At 46.7% G+C, this 18,558-nt stretch overlaps 1 protein-coding gene across 3 annotated transcripts in view; it reads right to left on the reverse strand.

Annotated features, from left to right (window-relative positions):
* Positions 1-18,558, reverse strand: part of TCEA3 (transcription elongation factor A3) — a 36,707-nt gene that overhangs the window by 6,753 nt on the left and 11,396 nt on the right. For all 3 annotated transcript variants that reach the window (XR_005009547.1, XM_036743409.1, XM_036743410.1), the window contains exons 4-7: positions 18,104-18,248; positions 16,530-16,622; positions 4,430-4,593; positions 3,834-3,890 (exon numbers count right to left, since the gene is read on the reverse strand). Coding sequence is in view for 2 of the 3 variants with exons in the window: in XM_036743409.1 (XP_036599304.1) it covers positions 3,834-3,890; positions 4,430-4,593; positions 16,530-16,622; positions 18,104-18,248 (459 nt within the window). In the remaining variant the exon portion in view is untranslated. The remainder of the gene's footprint in view (positions 1-3,833; positions 3,891-4,429; positions 4,594-16,529; positions 16,623-18,103; positions 18,249-18,558) is intronic.

The raw sequence follows: 18,558 nt of genomic DNA on the forward strand, positions 1-18,558 counted from the left end.
GAGTCCATGAACCCTTTCTCAGAAGAATATTTTTCAATGCATAAAATAAAATACACAGGAGTACAAAGAAAATTAAGGTTAATGATCACAGGCTGAGAGCTGGAAGGGACCTTAGACATCATTGAGTCCAACCCCCTCATTTTTCAGACAAGGAAACTAACCCCGACTTACTCAGGGTCACACAGGACCTGAATTCAAATCTCCATTTTCCATAAGCTACTTTGGGCAAATAACTTCCTTTCCACCAGCCTGTTTCCTCCTCTGTAAATGAGGGGAGTCAGATTAAATAAATGGTGTTAACCTCAAACAGAAATGGTGGGTCACTAAACGGTACAGGGGGATCCCTGCTGGCTGCATGCTGTGACTTAGAAAACCACTTGTTAGCATTATCTATGTTCTACTGCATTGCTTTTATTTTGTTAAGTACCTCCTAATTATATTTTAATCTGGTTCTGGATATACTGGGCCTCATTTGACACCTCCAGACTAGATGACCTCAAAGATTCCATCGAGCTCTCAGAAATCTATGATCCTAATGATACCTGCTCAGCTTCCTTCCCAGGGCTGCTGGGAGGCAAGCAAAGTCCATCTAGATTATCCTTCTATGGGAGGAAAAGGTCAAGAACCTCATAGGAATGAATAGGTGCAGGTGGGTTGTGAGCTGGAGACAGAAAGGAGAAAATTTGGAGCTGAAAATAAAATTGACTGTTAAAAAAATCTATCTACAGACCCCCTTGGGTGTTGGTGGACCTCAGGATCCACCCTGGTGATCCAGGTTAGAAAGAAAACAGGCCTAAACGACTGTCTTCCAGGGCAGTTGGGTGGCATAGTGAATAAAGCACCTGGAGTCAGGAAGACCTGAGTTCAAATCTGGCCTCAGACACTCTAGCTGTGTGACCCTGGGCAAGTCACTTAACCCTGTTTGCCTCAGTTTCTTCATTTGAAGAATGATCTGGCAAACTACTCAGTATCTTTGCCAAGAAAACCCCAGATGAGGAAGAACTAGACATGACTGAAATAATTTAACAAACCTCGAACTTCTGTCACCTGAACAGTGATCAGTGTGGGTTTCATCATCTCACCTGGCACCTCTGGGTGGACACCTCAAGATAGGAGGAGCAGGCAGGGGTGGTGAGGGGGTGATGAGAGACTGAGATAATGAATGAAAATGAGTATTAAATCCTTCCACACATTGTTTGAAGCCCAGCTGTGGTAGAGGGCCAAGAGACAGAAGCAAAGGAGCTGCTGAGCTCTGGGAATGAAGACGAAGTTCATTCTAACTCAGGGACGGGAGGCATTGCGTTGAGTAGGAAGCGGGTTTTCAATGGTGGGTCACATTCTATGATGTACTGGGCAATAATTAAGCGGAGAAAACAATGAGGATGAATTAGCCCAGGAAGGGCTTGGAGCCAGGCCCAGCCCTCAGTGACATCTTGGGGCAGCCAAGCCCACCTCCTGCACTCCCTTCTTGGCACCCCTTTCCTCCCCTTCCTCTGGGACTGGAGCTCCCCTTCTTTCTTATCTCCCCCTTTCCAAATTTCAGGGTAGGTTCTGACATCAGTCATGTATGCCTTGGTGCACATTTAATGCCCTGTGTTCTGTACCTCAGGAATAGTCTGACCCTTATCTCTGATCGCGTAATGAAAGTCCTGGTCACCTGGCAAGGAACTTTAGGTGTCACAGACTCATAGAATGTTCAAGCCAGAAGGGATGATAGTCAGAGGATGTTAGGACACAGAATGTCAGAGCTGGGAGGGCTCTTAGAACACAGGCTATCAGAGCTGGGAGGGCCCTTAGAACACAGAATGTCAGAGCTGGGAGGGCCCTTAGAACACGGGATGTCAGAGCTAGAAGGGCCCTTAGAACACAGGCTGTCAGAGCTGGGAAGGGCCTTAGAACACAGGATGTCAGAGCAGGGAGGGCTCTTAGAACACAGGCTGTCAGAGCTGGGAGGTCTCTTAGAACACAGACTGTCAGAGCAGGGAGGGCTCTTAGAACACAGGCTGTCAGAGCTGGGAGGTCTCTTAGAACACAGAATGTCAGGACTGGGAGGGCCCCTAGAACACAGGCTGTCAGAGCTGGGAGGGCTCTTAGAGCACAGGCTGTCAGAGCTGGGAGGTCTCTTAGAACACAGGATGTCAGAGCTGGGAGGGCTCTTAGAACACAGGCTGTCAGAGCTGGGAGGGCTCTTAGAACACAGGATGTCAGATCTGGGAGGGCTCTTAGAACACAGGCTGTCAGAGCTGGGAAGTCTCTTAGAACACAGACTGTCAGAGCAGGGAGGGCTCTTAGAACACGGAAGGTCAGAGGTGGTAGGGGCCCTAGAACATGGAATGTCAGAATCAAAGGGACCTTAGAGATCATCTAATCCAATCCCCTCATTTTACAGATGAGGAGACCGACAAGAGAGACTGGAGAGGGCCAGTGACTAGTCCAGAGGTCATAAGATCATAGATCTCCTGCTGGAAGGGACATCTAGTCCAGCTGTCTGATTTTATACACAGGAAGACGGGGCCAGCAAGGTGGGTGACTCGCCCACAATCACCCTGCAGTAAGAGGTGGAGCTGGGATTAGACCTCCGTCTGTGTTCTTTCCCTCATCATATGTTGCATCAGGGCAGGGCAGGTAAAGGTGGGTAGGAGGTATCTTCTTGGATTGGGACCCTTCCCACGTGCCACACACGGTAGCCTCAGCCGGCACGCCCCGTTTTCAGAAGTAATCACGGGTTATCTTTCACTGGGTCAGGGACAAGTGGGAGATTCCAAGAAGTCTGATCCTCATCATGCAGGAAGGAAGCAGGAAGGGCTACGAGGACCAGTCCAAGAGTGGGAGATAGGGGTGAGAGGGTCAGGAAATCCTTCCCTTCCCTGACAACTCAGATGCAGGAAGCGATGCCGGGCCCATTCAAGCACATCTCGACATTCTTACGTCATCATTTCTTGAGTCTATGGAGGGGAAGGAAGTATTTGAGTGGAGGACTCTGTTCCCAGGGAAGCAGTGAGAAGAGAGGGTGAGCTGTGGAGACTGCCATGCCTCTGGCTTTGAGGGACCCAGACCCAGGACTGGAACTCCCATGAGACCAATGGTGCTTTGTCACAGGGAGATGACATCCATGGAGGCAGCATGGCCTTGGGGTGCGCCATGCCGGACAAGTCACAGCCTCCATGGGCCTCAGTTTCCTCATCTGTAAATGGAAGGGTTTGGACCACACGGTCTGAGGTCCCTTCCAGCCCTACATCTATGACAATAATAATGATGATAATGACGGTTAGTATATAACTGCCCTATGACAATTACCATGTGCCAAGCGCTGTGCTAAATGATTTATAATCATTATATCATTCGATCCTCACAACAACCTAGAAGGTAGGTGCTATTATGATCCTCACTTTACAGATGAGGAAACTGAGGTAGATAGAAGTTAAAGTGACTTGCCCAGGGTCACACAGCTATTAGATGTCTGAGACTTGAATTCAGGTCTTCCTGACTCCAGGCCCAGGGCTCTATCCACTGCACCACCTAGCTATGACCCTATGTTGGGTTGGGGGGAGGGAGGCACACTTCCTCCTCAGACTGAACACCTCACAGTCCTTTTCTGGTCCATGTGGCAATACAGTAGTACCAGCCCTGGGCCACCCCCTCTGGGGGCTCATCACCATGGTGCTCTTCTTCTGGGCCCCATCCCCTCCACAGCCTCCATAAAGACAAAGGCCAGACCACCCTACAAGAGGTGTGACTTCAGTTGCCCATCCCTCAACTGCTCAAAGCAGGTAAGGAGCAAAGGTCTTTGCCGGGAATACAGGGCCACATGGGACAAGCCCATAAAAGGATATGATCTTCAATTTCTGATGCCATCTTATCACAGTTGACTCCATATTCTTTGTAATCATCTAAAAAAAGATACATAAATTCATGTTTCACTTGGTCTTGGCAAGGAAGTCAATTATAAACTGGGTTACTGGTGTGTGGGGAAGAGGGGTAGGAATTAAGACAAATATCCCAGCTACTGCTCCTGCCTATGATCTCCTCCCCAACCCCCCCATAGAAGAGTCAAGAACAAAAATAGGTGAATTTTCTTCCCAGGCCCCAGGGAAATGCTGGCTCCTCTTCTTTTCTCTTTTTCCACTCTCAATCTTCAAAGACTCCTCTAGAATCCCAAGGTCTGAAGGGACCTCCAGAAGTCGCATCTCGACCGACACTCACCTGACAAGCAGTCATTGAGCCTTCTCTTAAAGACCTTCAGTGCTGGGGAACTCATTACCTTTCAGGCAGCCCAAGTTACATTTGCGTGGCTTTGTCAAGGAGTTTCTCTTTCCATAGAACCTAAATCTGTCTCTCTGTGACTTCTATCCACTGCTCCTAGCTCTAGGGACAAGCAGGACAAGGCTGATCCCCTCTGCCCATGAAGGCCCACCCCAGACTTCCTCACCATCCATCTTCAGGGCTGCTGACAGCATCTCCACGCACTTGTCCCGGACTGAGTCTCCTGTGAGGTAGCAGGGGGCTAAGAAGCAGATCGATGGAGAAAATGTAGGGGAAGAGGGGCTGGTGGGTGTCTTTGGGGTCTCCACTTTCCCTTTGCTGCTGTTGGATCTGAGGATAGAGGAAGAGAAATGGTCACAGCTGGCTATGTCTCCATACCGGTGGGTAAGAGTGCCGAGCCTAGAGGCAGAAGATCTGAGTTCCAATCCTCAGGTACTTCCAAGCTGTGTGACCCTGGACAAGTCACTTAACCCCTATCATTCCAATTTTCCCTATCTGTAAAATGGGGATAATAATCGTACCTACTCCCAGGGTTGCTGTAAGGATCAAATAAGAAGATATTTGGAAAGCACTTCATAAACCTTAAATCAGTTCTGTTTGGTCATTTTTCAGCCGGGTCCAACTGTTTGTGACCCCGTTTGTGGTTTTCTTGGCAAAGATACTGGAGTGATTTGCCATTTCCTTCTCCAGGCCATTTTAGAGATGAGGAAACTGAGGCAAACAGGGTGAAGTGACTTGCTCAGGGTCACACAGCCAGTCAGTGTCTGAGGCTGGATTTGAACTCTCGTTGATTCTAAGCCTAGCACTCGATGCACTATGGTGCCACCTAGCTGCCTTATGAACCTTAAAGCTTTCTATAAATGCAAGCTGCTGTTTGTCCTGGCTTCTGCTAAGGCCCTGGCCTTGCCGTGGGACTCAGGCTGCTTAGAACCTCTTGCACTCAGGTCACATATCCCAGAATCTCAGACGTGGAAGGGCCCCTGGAGGCCCTCCAGGCCAAGCCTAGGTGTACATGAATCCCCCTCAAAGTCTCTCCTCCACATGCTCGAAGGCTGCTCTTTAGGGAAAGGGTCTCCCCACCTGGGCACCCCACTGCTGGTCAGCTCTCAATGGCCAGGAAGCTTCTATTTAACCCGGAGCCCACCTCTGTCCCTCTGCATCCAACACCTACTTGGCTTGGCCTGCCCTTGACATCCCAGTAGAAGGGTCTGTTCCCTCTTGGACGAAGCAGCCCTGAAGACAGTCATCATGGCTCCCCTGGGTCTCCCCTCAAAGGGTCACCCTGGGGCTGTCCTCATTGGGGACTGTTTCATAGGGCTCATCTAATGGCTAACATTTATATAGAGCCTACTATGCGCCAGGCATTGCGTTAAGTGCTTTACAATTACGACCTCACTTTATCCTTACAACTCTGGGAGGTAGCGCTTTTTACAGGTGAGGAAACTGAAGCAAAAAGGTTAAGAGACTTGACTAAGGTCACACAGCTTATAAGTATCTGAAGCCACATTTGAACTCAGGTCTTCCTTATTTGAGGGCCCGTGTTCTATCCAATGCACCCCCCAGCTGCCCCATAAGTGGGGGGCTCCAAGCCGTGCTGCTCCCCTCTTCTTAGCATCCACCCTCTCCCTCTCTGCTCACCATCACCCCGCTCTCTCTGAATGATCAAGTCAACTCCCTCATTCTACGGGCTTGGGTGTGTCCATTACTCACTGCCCTAGGGACCCACAAGGCATCCTTGTAGTTTTCCAAAAGAGAAGTCCTCCCAGGTCATCACTCCCCTATGTGGGCTGTTGTCTCCTATTAGAACACAGGTCCCTTGGAGGCAGGGACTCATTTAAATTTTGTATAGCCACTTTAGTGCATAGTGATCCCTTAGTCAAGTATTTTTTCATTCATTTATTCATGAACCCAAGACCCTTTCACCGTCCTGACTGTCTCCCCCACCCCCGACACTGTCCAGCTTATCAATCAATGCCCAGCACCATAGGCTGATCTGAGAGAATGAGAAAAGACTCAGAAAGTGTAACCAAGGAGCAGTGAGCCTAGAACACAAGCATCATCCATGGGCCCGGCCTTCAGTTTTCTGTGCTTGACGCCTCAGCACAGGCTGGAGCGTGAGACTTCCTCTGGGACATAAAGATACAAGGGAGCGTAGACAGCGGGGAAGCCTCCTTGGAACACCATGGCTCCCTGTTTTGATGAAATCTCCTCTCGTCACTCCCTTGCTCTCCTTCACGTTAGCAAGATGAGATCTGTAGCTAGGTGTTGCAGGGGATAGAATGCTGGGCCTGGAGGCAGGAAGATCTGAGTTCAAATCCAGCTCATCTGTAAAAGGGAGCTGGAGAAGGAAATGGCAAACCACGCCAATACCGAGAAAACCCCAGATGGGGTCACGGAGAGTTGGACACAACTGAGTAACAACCATGCTTCTTGACTTGACTTTAAGACCTGGAATGGCCACCTCAAAAGCAGGGCTGCCTGGGGAGCTCGGAGCTCATGTCCACCTGCTCAGAATCCCTATCTCCCTTCAGAGCCTCCTCTCTCCGTGAAGCCTTCCCTGATCCTCACCCCTGGTTAGTCCTTTTCTCCTTCTCACATCACCTAGTACTCACGCATGTTCAGGTTGTATTTCTCCAACAGAATATTCCTTAACCCCAATAAATACCTTGAGCATTTTTTTTAACCAGGCCTCTGTTTTCATTGGTGCAAAGAACTCCCAGCTGGGAAACTCCCTTTCCTGATACAGAGGGGCATCTGTTTGACAACTTACAGTCTGAGAGGGTTGCTGGCTCTCTAAGAGGTTAGGTGACTTCCCCAGGGTCACATAACAAATCTATTCTTGGAAGGGGCACTTGAACCCAGGTCTTGCTATAACTTTGAGTAAGGACAGCTCTTTATCCAACAGGCAGAGTTCTGCCACTCGGGTCTTGGATACAGTAGATACTTAATAAATGCCTGTCAGATTGATCTGAATTGAATTGAAATGAATCAAACTGAGGCTTATGCTATAATTGGCTTTTTAAGAGTCTTTGTTGGTGCTAGACTCGACCCTGCCTGTTTGAAGGCATGCCAACTCTGCTTTGCTGACCCCCTTAATTTCATCTAGTCCTGCTCTACCACCACCGTGGGACCCTTGGCAGGTGTCTGGGACTCCATCTTTTCATCTGTAAAATAAAGGGGTCTGATTTGATGATGCCTAAGGCCCCTGGCCTGACCTAAACAACCCATGGCAGCTCCAGCCAATTGAACCCTGGATTCTCCCTAGTACCACCTTCTTTGGCAACCAGGACCATGGCTGCCTGGTTTTTCTTAAGCCTCAAAGGAGGGGAGCGAGCATTATTTTTCAGATATGGGACAGGTATTTATTTTCTATACACAAATGAAAAGCTAACACACAAACACATTGATAGTAAGGTAAAAGATAATTCAGTAAGTTAATAATTACAGTTATACTCGGAGAGCAAGTGTTTCTTAAGGACCTACTATGTGCCAGCCGCTGTGCCATCTCATTTGATCTCCACAACCCTGGGAGGTAGGTACTATTTATTATTTATTACTTCTATTTTACAGTTGGGGAAAGTGAGGAAGACAGAGGTTTAGTAACTTCCCCAGGATCACACAGCTAGGAAGTGTCAGGCTGGATTTGAACTTGGGTCTTCCTGACTCCATGTAATGTCGCTCTATCCACTGAGACCCCTAGCTCCTTCTTCATTTTCCTACTTGAGGCCCTGTAAATGTGGGGTTTAAATTCTGGTTCCCCCCAGAGCAGAGCCTAGAAAAGGGCTGGCTGCAGGAGAGAGGGCAGAGCGTGAGTGAGGACAGAAATCTCTGGAGATGCCAGTCTCATCTCAGCTTTTCCAAGCATCTTCTCCCCCTTCCAGGGCCCAAGACAATCAGGATAAATAAAGACAAGAATTCACATATCTCTAGAGCTTTGGGGTTTATGAAGACCCTTCCAAACAGCTCATCTGAGCCCCTCGAGGGAGGTAACAAGGGGACGTTGTTCACCTCATTTTAGAGATGAAGACGCTGAGGATCAGAGAGGGTAAGTGAATTACCCAATGTCACACAGCACATAGCAGAGTCAGAACTTGAACCCAGGGCTCCTCTGACACCAAATGCCACCCATCTTTCTATCTGAGAACCCCAGAACTTCAAAGACTATCTCACTTTTTCCTTTATATCTGCAGTGACCAACATCATATATGGCGCACAGTAGGTACTTAATAAATCCTTGATGCTGGATTGATTTGAAAGTATCCAGAATTATACCATTATAGACTTGCCTCAGAGTTGGAAGAGATCTTAGCAGTCACCTGGTCCAAGCTAGAGCTTAAAAGCAAGGGACAGATAAAGACCAAGAGAAGGCCAGAGACTTGCCCAAGGTCAAAGAGTGGTGTTCAGTCATGTCAGATTCCTTGTGACCCCATTTAAGGTTTTCTCGGCAGAGACACTGGAGTGGTTTGCCATTTCCTTCTCTAGCTCATTTGACAGATGAGGAAACTGAGGCAGACAGGGTGAAGTGACTTGCCCAGGGTCACAAGGCTAGTAAGTATCTGAGGCTGGATTTGAACTCAGGTCTTTCTGACTTCTTGGCACCCAATACGCTTTGCCACCTAGCCGCCACTCAAAGAATGAGGAAGTTCCAAATTAGAACGAGAATTTAGGGTTACTTACTCCCCACCCCCAGTCTGGGCCTCCTCCTCCTCCTCCTATCTTCTGGCTCATATATCAAAGTAATTAGCTGCCCAACAAAACTCTCCTTCAGTTACCATCTCTAGATTGATTCTCACATCCACCTGTCCAGTCCTCATCTCTCTGCTGACCTCCAGTCTCCCACCTCCAACTGCCTTTCCGACATCTCAAACTGGATGTCCAATAGACATCTTAAACTCACCATGTCCAATACACAACCCATTATCTTTCCCCCAAACCCTTCCCGGCTCCCACCTTCCCTATTACTGGAGGGGGCACCAGCATCCCCCCATTCCCCCAGGCTCCCACCCCAGGAGTCCTCCTGGACTCCTCCCTCTCCCCACCCCTATTTCCAGGCCGTGGCCAAGGCCTGGCAGTACCACCTTTGCACATCTCTCAAGTGTGTCCCTTTCTGTCCTCTGACACTGCCCCCACCCTCATCTTTATTAGCATTATCATCCAGCAGAGCTAGGATTCAAACGCATGTCCTCTAATTCCAAGTCCACAGCTTTCACCACTGCCCCACACAACCTCCCTCTACAGGCTCCTGACAGACCACTCCACGGTCGAAAACAAAACCTCTATTCTAAACAACAAAATAACACACCGTTGGCTAGCAGGCTCTCTGGAGAGAATTCAGGCCAGCCTGGTGAGTTCCTTCTCACACACAAGGTGGAGAGGGGGAGGGGCAAAGCCAAAATATGAAAGGGAATCATGAAGTTAAGAAATCAGAACAGCAGAGCCCCCCTCAGGGGTGCTCTCTCTGGCCGAGTCACTCACCACCAGTCACAGCTGGGGACAATGAGCCCAGACACCTGAGTAAGAAGGGAATTCTCAGGTTCTACTAAACAGTAACACCTGTCAGACAGTCAGTCAACAAACATTTATTAAGCACCTACTACGTGCCAGGCACTGGGGATACAAAGGAAGGCAAAAGGCAGTCCCTAGAACTCTCAGTCTAATGGGGGAGACAACATTAGGTACATACAAGACACCTCCATAGTATGGACTACTGTCCTCTGCAGTCTCTTCCAGCTCCAAGTCCACAGAGATGCCTTAATTTCTTCAGGGTGTCCCTTGGCATTGCCTCTTTCTGTTCCATCCTCTCTCTTGGACTTGGGTTTTGCCACATGGGAGAGCCTGGTCCGCAGTGGTCAGGGCCCCATGCATGCTCCTCTAGCTTTAGGCGGCCTGCCCTCTCTCGGTGGCTCTAGGCAGAGTTTTGAGCCCATCAGAGGATGGGTGGCTTTTGACCTGGGGCTTTTGCTGGTGTCTTTGCCCACTCTGATCTATCCTCTACAGCAGAGGGGTAAAACTTAGAGAGGAAGCCATCGGCAGCTGGGGGGATCTATGAGAAGGTGGCACTTGAGTGGAGGGCTGAAGGAGGCCCGGGACTCCAGGAGGTGGAAAATAAGGAGGGCACTCCAAGCAGTGGGAATGGCTGGCGCAAATGCAGGTGGTGAGGCGGATAGCGTGTACGGTGAGCCAGCATAGCAATGATAGAATATATGAAGGGGAGAAACATGTAAGAAGCTTGCAAAGGCAGGAAGGGACCAAGAAGCAAAGAGCTTCGAATGCCAGATAAAGAATTTATATTTAATTCTGGAGGCAATAGGGAGCCATAGGAGTTTGTTGAGTGGGGGAAGGGGACTTAGACTTTTTAATTTAATTTAATTTTTAAACTTATTTGGTATTTTATTTTCCCCTAGTTATATGTAAAAACCATTTTTAACATTCGTTTTAAAAACTTTGAGTTCCAAATTCTCTCCCCTCCTCCCTCCACACTCTGCCTCATTGAGAGAGCAAGCAATTCAATTTAGATTATACATGTGTAGTCATGCAAAACATTTCCATATTAGTCATGTTGTGAAAGTAAACACAGACCAAAAAAAAAACCCTCCAGCAAAATAAAGTAAAAAAAAAGTATGCTCCAATCTGTATTCAGATGTCTTTGGTTCTTTCTCTGGAGGTGGATAGCATTTTTCATCGTAAGTCCTTCAGGGTTGTCTTGGATCATCTTACTGCTGAGAATAGCTAAGTCACTCACAGCTGATCATCACACAATATTGTTTTTACTTTGTACACACCACATTTCACTTTGCATCAGTTCATGCAACTCTTTCTAGGTTTTTCTGAGAGCATCCTGCTCATCATTTCCTTTAGCACAATAGTATTCCATCACAATTACATACCACAATTTGTTCAGCCATTCCCCAGTCAATGGCCATCCCCTCAACTTCCAATTCTTTGCCACCAGAAAACAGCTGCTATAAATATTTTTCTAGGTATGAGTCCTTTTCTTTTTTGTTTTTTATCTCTTTTGGGATACAGATCTAGTAGAAGTAGTGTTGCTAGGTCAAAGGTTATGTATGCATGGTTTTATAGCCCTTTGGGCATTGTTCCAAATAGCTCTACAGAATGGTTGAATCAGTTCACAATGCCATCAACAATGCATTAATGTCTCATTTTACCCACATTCCCTTCAAATATTTGTAATTTTCCTTTTCTGTCCTATTAGCCAAGCTAATAGGTATGAGGTAGTACCTCAGAATTGTTTTAATTTGCATTTCTCCAATCAATAGTGAGTTAGAGAATTTTTTTCATATGGCTATAGATAGCTTTGATTACTTCACCTGAAAACGGATCATATATCGATTGGGGGAATGGCTCTTATTTTTATAAATCTGACATAGTTCTCAATGTTTCAGAAAAGAGGCTTTTATCAGAGAAACTTGCTTAAAATTTTACTGCTGTTAACTGTGTTTCCTTCCATGCTATCTCCCCCAACCCATGTTTATTCTATTTTCTCTTTCCTTCCACCTTGTCCCTCCTCAAAAGGGTTTGGCTTCTGACCATCCCCTCCCCAATCTGCCCTCCCTTCTATCACCCCCTCCCTTCTTTGTTCCCTTTCCCCTCCTACCTTCCTGTAGTGTAATATAGATTTCTATACCCAACTGAGTGTGTATGTTATTCCCTCTTTGAGAGAATTCTGATGAGAATAAGGTTCACTCACTCCCCCTTACCTCTCCCCTCTTCTCCTCCACAGTAAAAGCTTTTTCTTGTCTCTTTTATGTGAGATAACTTACCCCATTCTACCTCTCCCTTTCTCTTTCTCCCAGTACATTCTTCTCTCACCCCTTAATTGTATTTTTTTTAGATATCATCCTATCATATTCAACTTCTGTCTATATATATTCCTTCTAACTGCCCCAATAATGAGAAAGGTCTTATGAGTTACAAATATCATCTTCCCAATAGGAATGCAAACAGTTTAAACTTATTAAGTCCCTCATGATTTCTCTTTCTTGTTTATCTTTTTATGCTTCTCTAGACTAGTCAAATGTTCTATTCAGCTCTGGTCTTTTTATCAAGATTACTTGAAAGTGGGGCAGCTAGGTGGTGCAGTGAATAGAGCAGGAGTCAGGAGGACCTGAGTTCAAATCCAGCCTCAGACACTTGACACACTTACTAGCTGTGTGACCTTGGGCAAGTCACTTAACCCCAATTGCCCTGCCTTCCCCCCTCCAAAAACAAAACAAAAAAGAATACTAATAAAAAGAATACTTGAAAGTCCTCTATTTCATTGAATGTCCACTTTTCCCTCTGAAGGATTTTACTCAGTTTTGCTGGGTAGGTGATTCCTGATTGTACTTCTAGTTCCTTTTCCCTCCAGAATATCATATTCCAGCACTCTGATCCTTTCACGTAAAAGCTACTAAATCTTGTGTTTTCCTGACTGTTGTTCCATAATACTTGAATTGTTTCTTTCTGAATGCTTGAAATATTTTCTCCTTGACCTAGGAGCTCTGGAATGTGGCTATAATATTCCTGGGAGTTTTCATTTTGAGATCTCTTCCAGGAGATGATAGGTGGATTCTTTCAATTTCCACTTTACCCTTTGGTTCTAGAATATCAGGGCAGTTTTTCTTGATAATTTCTTGAAAGATGACGTCTGGGCTCTTTTTTTGATTGTGGCTTTCAGGAAGTCCAATAATTTTTAGATTATCTATCTTGGATCTATTTTCCAGGTCAGTTGTTTTTCCAATGAGACATTTTACATTGTCTTCTATTTTTTCATTCTTTCAGTTTTGTTTTATTGTTCTTTGATTTCTCATAAAATCATTAGCTTTCATTTGCTCCATTCTAATTTTTAAGGAATTATTGTGCCTCTCTTTTCATTTGGCCAATTCAGTTTTTTAAGGCATTCTTCTCCTCATTGGCTTTTTGGACCACTTTTACCATTTGGCCTAGTCTGGTTTTTGAGGTATTATTTTCTTCAGTATTTTTTGTGTCTCCTTTACCAAGCTGTTGACTCATTTTTTATGATTTTCTTGCATCACTCTCATTTCTCTTTCCAATTTTTCCTCTATCTCTCTTACTTTATTTTCAAAATCCTTTTTGAGCTCTTCTATGGCCAAAGACCAATTCAAATTTTTCTTGGAGGATTTGGATGTAGGAGCTTTGACTTCTGAGTGTGTGTTTTGATCTTCCTTGTCACCATAGTAACTTTTTATGGTGAGAATTTTTTTCTATTGTTTGCTCATTTTCCCAGCTTATTTCTTGACTTTTAACTCTTTGTTAATGTAGAGCTCTGCTTCCAGGGTGGAGGGCACATTGTCCCATGCTTCAGGGGTTTTGTGCAGCTGTTTCCAGAGATACTTTTAGGGACTTGTAAGTTTTCAGTTCTTCCAAAGTGGTATGATCTAAGGAGAGGTGTTTACTCCTCTCCTGGCCTGTGCTCTGGTCTGTGAGAAACCATAAGTACTCTCCTCTGCCTGGAACAGTGAAGAGGGTCCCCCCTCCACTGTGGCCTCAAACTCTGCCATGCTAATGCTCCTCCTTGCACTGGGACTGCCACCCAGGACTGCAGCTCAGATCTGAGGATGGGCAAAACAACAGACTCTTGCCTCAGTGCTAGCAAAAAGACTCCTATAATCTCCCTCTGACCAGTTGTTCAACCCCCTTAGCATCTGTGGGCTGAGAGCTCCAGAAGTAGCTGCTGCTGCTTGTCCTGCTGATTCAGTGGCTCCCAAGGCCTGCTCCTGGTTTGCTGGGGCCAGGGCTGTGCTGGCGCAGCCTGTGCTGGACTGTGCTCCCCTTTCATTCAGGTAAACAGACTTTTCCTGCTGACCTTATGAGTTGTCTTTGGCTGGAAAATTATTTCACCCCATCCTTTTATGGGTTCTGCTGCTCCAGGACTTGTTTTATGACATTATTTAAAGGTGTTTGGAGGGGTTTTGAGGAGAGTTCAGGTGAGCTGCTGCCTTTTCTCCACCTTCTTGGCTCCGCCCTGGCACTTAGACTTTAGGAAAATCATATTGGCACCAGTGTAAAGTGGTGGAATCAAACTTTTATGGAAACATACTGCCGATCACATATTGATTTGTTGTTGCTATTCAGTCATGTCCATTTCTTCACGACGCCATTTGGAGTTTTCTTGGCAAAGATACTGGAGTGGTTTGCCATTTCCTTCTCCAGCTCATTTTTCAGATGAGGAAATTGAGGCAAACAGGGTAAAGTGACTTACTTAGAGTCACACAGGTAGTAAGTGCCTGAGGCTAGATTGGAACTCAGGTCTTCTTGACCTGAGGCCTGGCACTCTATCCACTGCACAACCTAGCTGTCCACACACTGACTTAGAAAATCACATATTGACATTTTCCATGTTTTATAGTATTTTAATCTATTTTGTTAAATATTTCCTAATTACATTTTAATCTAGATTGGGCTGCACTTGGGAGTATTGTGGGCCAAATGCCAGCAATGAGTTTGGCACCTCTGCTGTAGAGGATAGATTGGAGTGGATTGAGACTAGAGGTAAAGAAGCTACTCATCCTCTGATGGGCTCCAAAGCTTGCCTAGAGCTACCAAGAGAGGGCAGACCACCTGAAGCCAGAGGAGCACGCATGGGGCCCTGACCACTGCAGACTGGGCTCTCCCATGAGGCAAAACCCAAGTCCAGGAGAGAAGGACGGAGCAGAAAGAGGCGATGCCAAGGGACACCCTGAGGGAATAAAGGCATCTCTATGGGCTTGGAGCTGGAAGGGACCATGGAGGACATTAGTCAATCCTTATTTTATAAAGAAGGGCCAGAGAGCCAAAGAGAGTTGGATTCAATTTGTCAGGCACTTATTAAGGTCCAGGCACTGTGCTCCAGGCTGGAAGAGGAAAAAAGGAAGGAAGGGAGAGAAAGGAGGGAAAGAAAGAAAGAGAGAGAGAAATAGATATAGAGAGAAAGGAAGGAAGAAGGAAAACAGGGAAGGAGAGAGAAAGGGAGAGAGGGAAAAGAAGGAAGGAAGGAAAGGAAGAGAGGGAAGGAGAGAGAAAAGGAGAGAGAAACAGAGGAAGAAAGGAAGGAAGAGAAAGAAGTGAAAGAAAGGGAGGAGGGAAGGAAGGAAAGAAGGAAGAGAGGGAAGGAGAAAGAAAGAAAGGGAGAGAGAAATGGAGATAGAGAGAAAGGAAGGAAGGAAAGAAGAAGGAAGGAGAGAGAAAGAGAGGAAGGAAGAAGGGAGGGACAGACAGAAAGAAAGAAAGAAACTTGCTGCCCTCACGGATTCTACAGGGAATTTTACAAAGGGGAAATACAATATATTTACAGACAAGTAAATGTACTACACAGAAAATAAATACAAAATAACAGAGGGTTGAGGTAGGGTTGAAGAACAAACACCTGAGGGAATCAGGAAAGCCCTCCTGTAGGAGGCGTCCTTGAGCTGACTCCTGGAAGGAGCTGGAGATTCCAAGCAGAAGGAGAGCATTGCAGGGAGAATGGACAGCCTTGTTCACAGGGCTGAAGATGGAAAATGAAAGGTACTCTACAGGGAACAGAAAAAAAGGCCTGTCCGGCACTGAGTTTATGAGGGGGAGTAACTTATAATCAGGCTGGAATGATGGCTGGAGCTGGATTGTAAAAGGTTTTAAATGCCAAACAGATGAGCTGGTATTGGATCCTAGAAGCTACAAGAAACTACTGAAGCTTCTTGAAATTTTAAGTGCCTGCTATGTGCCAGGCACTGTGCTAAGCACTGGGGATATAAAGCAAAGGCAATCAGGGGACACATGTTCCCCAAAGTAGAAGAGGGAACACATCACTGGGCAGCCGGGTGGTGCAGTGGATAGAGCACCAGGCCTGCAGTCAGGAAGACCCGAGTTCAAATGCAGCCTCAGACACTTACTAGCTGTGTGACCCTGGGCAAGTCACTTAATCTTCTGTTTGCCTTAATCCACTGGAGAAGGAAATAGCAGACCACTCCAATATCTTTGCCAAGAAAACCCCAAATTAGGTCGTGAAGAGACTGAAAAACAACTGAAATACAATACAGTAACAGCCAGTATTTACCTAGCTGGAGCAGGCGGAGGGTCCCCGGGGTCCAAGATGGCAGCAGGGAAGTTGCCAGAGGTGGCTTCCAGGGCTCAGGTCTGTCTGGGTCTGACCCCACCCACCCGTAACTGGGCAGATCCAGAGACATGGGTTCTCCAACGTGAGACCCCGCTCCAGATGCCTCCATCACAAACCCGGTAAAGAGGGAAGAGCTGACAATGAAGTCAGACCCTGGGACAAAGGTACATACCTTTCCACCAGCCTCTTCTGAGGAGATGAGGAGGAGGAAGAGAAAGATGGGGAGGAGACGGTGGAGGAAGATCCGGACTCGGAAGAGTCTCTCCTGGAAGAATTGAACAATTTGGGGTGAGGCGCTTTATAGGATGATGGCAGCGCCAGACAGTGTGGGAAGGTCACTGGCTCCAGGGTAAGAGGACCTGGGTTTGAGTCCTGCCTGGGATGCTTATGACTCATGGGACCTTGTGCAGATTCCATCCCCTTTTGGCTTCATTTTCCTCATATGTAAATGAAGAGGGTGGGTTCTACCTCTGGAGTCTCCAGGGTATCTCCTGAAAGAATGGAATAGTTCAGGATGATACCAGCACCAGGCCCTGGGTTCAAATTCCACCTTTGTCACTTACTACCTGAATGAACCTTTCTGGGCCTCAGTTGTCAAATGCGGGGACTGGATGAAATGACCTCTGTGGTCTCCCTCGGGAGAAGACCCCAAAGGAAAGTGAGAGAGAGGCTCAAATATGATACAATATAGGCTGTGCCCAATGTAGCCTGTGGCCCAATGACACGGAACTATCTGAGGGCTGAAGGGCACATGGTAAACGCTTGTTGAATCGAATTCACGCTCTGGTGATGGATGAATGAATGCATAATGGCCTAAGGATGTTACTAGAGCATGAGTTAATTGGGGCAACATCATGTAGGGGGATCCACCTGTATGACAAAGGGGTCCTTCATGGCTGTGTAAAATCTGGTCTGTTTGTTAAATGATCAATTCATTATCTTATTATCCCTAAGAGAGGCTGTGTGTATAGTGGTTACAGAGCTAATCTGGAAGCCAAGAGGACCTAGATTCAAGTTTCGTCTCTGAGACATTCTGGCTGTAGGACCCTGGACAAGTCACATATCCTCTTTCCAAACGCGATCTCAACCCACAGTTTAAGAAGTGCTGAAGAGGTTGTGAGTGGAAAAAAAATCTAAGAAGCCCTGTTGTAAACAACCATCTAATACCATAAAGTTGTAGGGAAGGCGCCAACCTGTATCAGCAGGGGCGTTCCTCACCTGAGACCTCCCTATCTATCCATAGATCACAGGTCCAGGCCCTAACGCTAAGATCTTACCTCCTTAAATGTTAGGAGGGGTGCAGCATGTGCGGCCCACCTATAGGAGACCCTCCCTGAAGCTGGTATGATCTGGGCAAGATTTGTAGATAAGTGAGTGGGGGCTCTGAGAAGTAATGATAGCAAAAACTTGTAACAAGTCAATGAATCAGGCAGTGTAGGTGTTCTTATCTGATTTTTCAGTGAAGGAAACTGAGGCACAAGATGGTAACAAAGGTAGAAAAAGCTAGAATTCAGATACAGGTCTCTTACTGCCAAGTCTAGTAGGTTTCTTCCCATACCACGTGGTTCCAGCATGGACAGTGACGGGACACAGATACGGTCTTGATGCCCACATCAGGGAAAGTCGAGAAAGATAACCATAGACCAATATCAACAGTGATGGGGGATGAGGACCAAAAGGGGGGTCCCAGTCAAATGAATGAGATATACAGATAGTGGTTTCATCGTCCCCTTCCTGGCAACATACCTATCCTTGGGTTCTTCCCTCTGGCTTTTGCTCTGTGGGGAAAAAGCCCCCAGTGGTTTCCAGTCAGAAAGGTCAGCGTCTTGCTCTTTCTTCTTCTCTTTTTCTTTTTCCATCGATTTTTCCTTTTTGGGGGTCTCAGGGGTATCTGGAAGGAAACAGACTGTGCTGTCACCTAGTTGTAATCCCCGGGGGTGTCTCAAAAAGCCCTCTTCGCAGGAGGCACTCAATAAATGTTCACTGAATGAATTCACTGCCTCAGTTTCCCCACCTGGGAAATAGGAATGGGGATCTAAGACGGCCAGGAGAAATCAGACCTAGCTGTAGGTGGGACTGCTCGGCAGACAGAACGTGCCCCCTAGTGGTCACCATGGCTGGATGAGTTTAGAGCCCCCAAGCTCAATGGGGCTGACTCCACATGAGCGTGCCTAAACACTGGCCTGGGCAGTGAGGCGGGG

Source organism: Trichosurus vulpecula, chromosome 2, assembly GCF_011100635.1.
Source record: "Trichosurus vulpecula isolate mTriVul1 chromosome 2, mTriVul1.pri, whole genome shotgun sequence".
NCBI lineage: Eukaryota > Metazoa > Chordata > Mammalia > Diprotodontia > Phalangeridae > Trichosurus > Trichosurus vulpecula.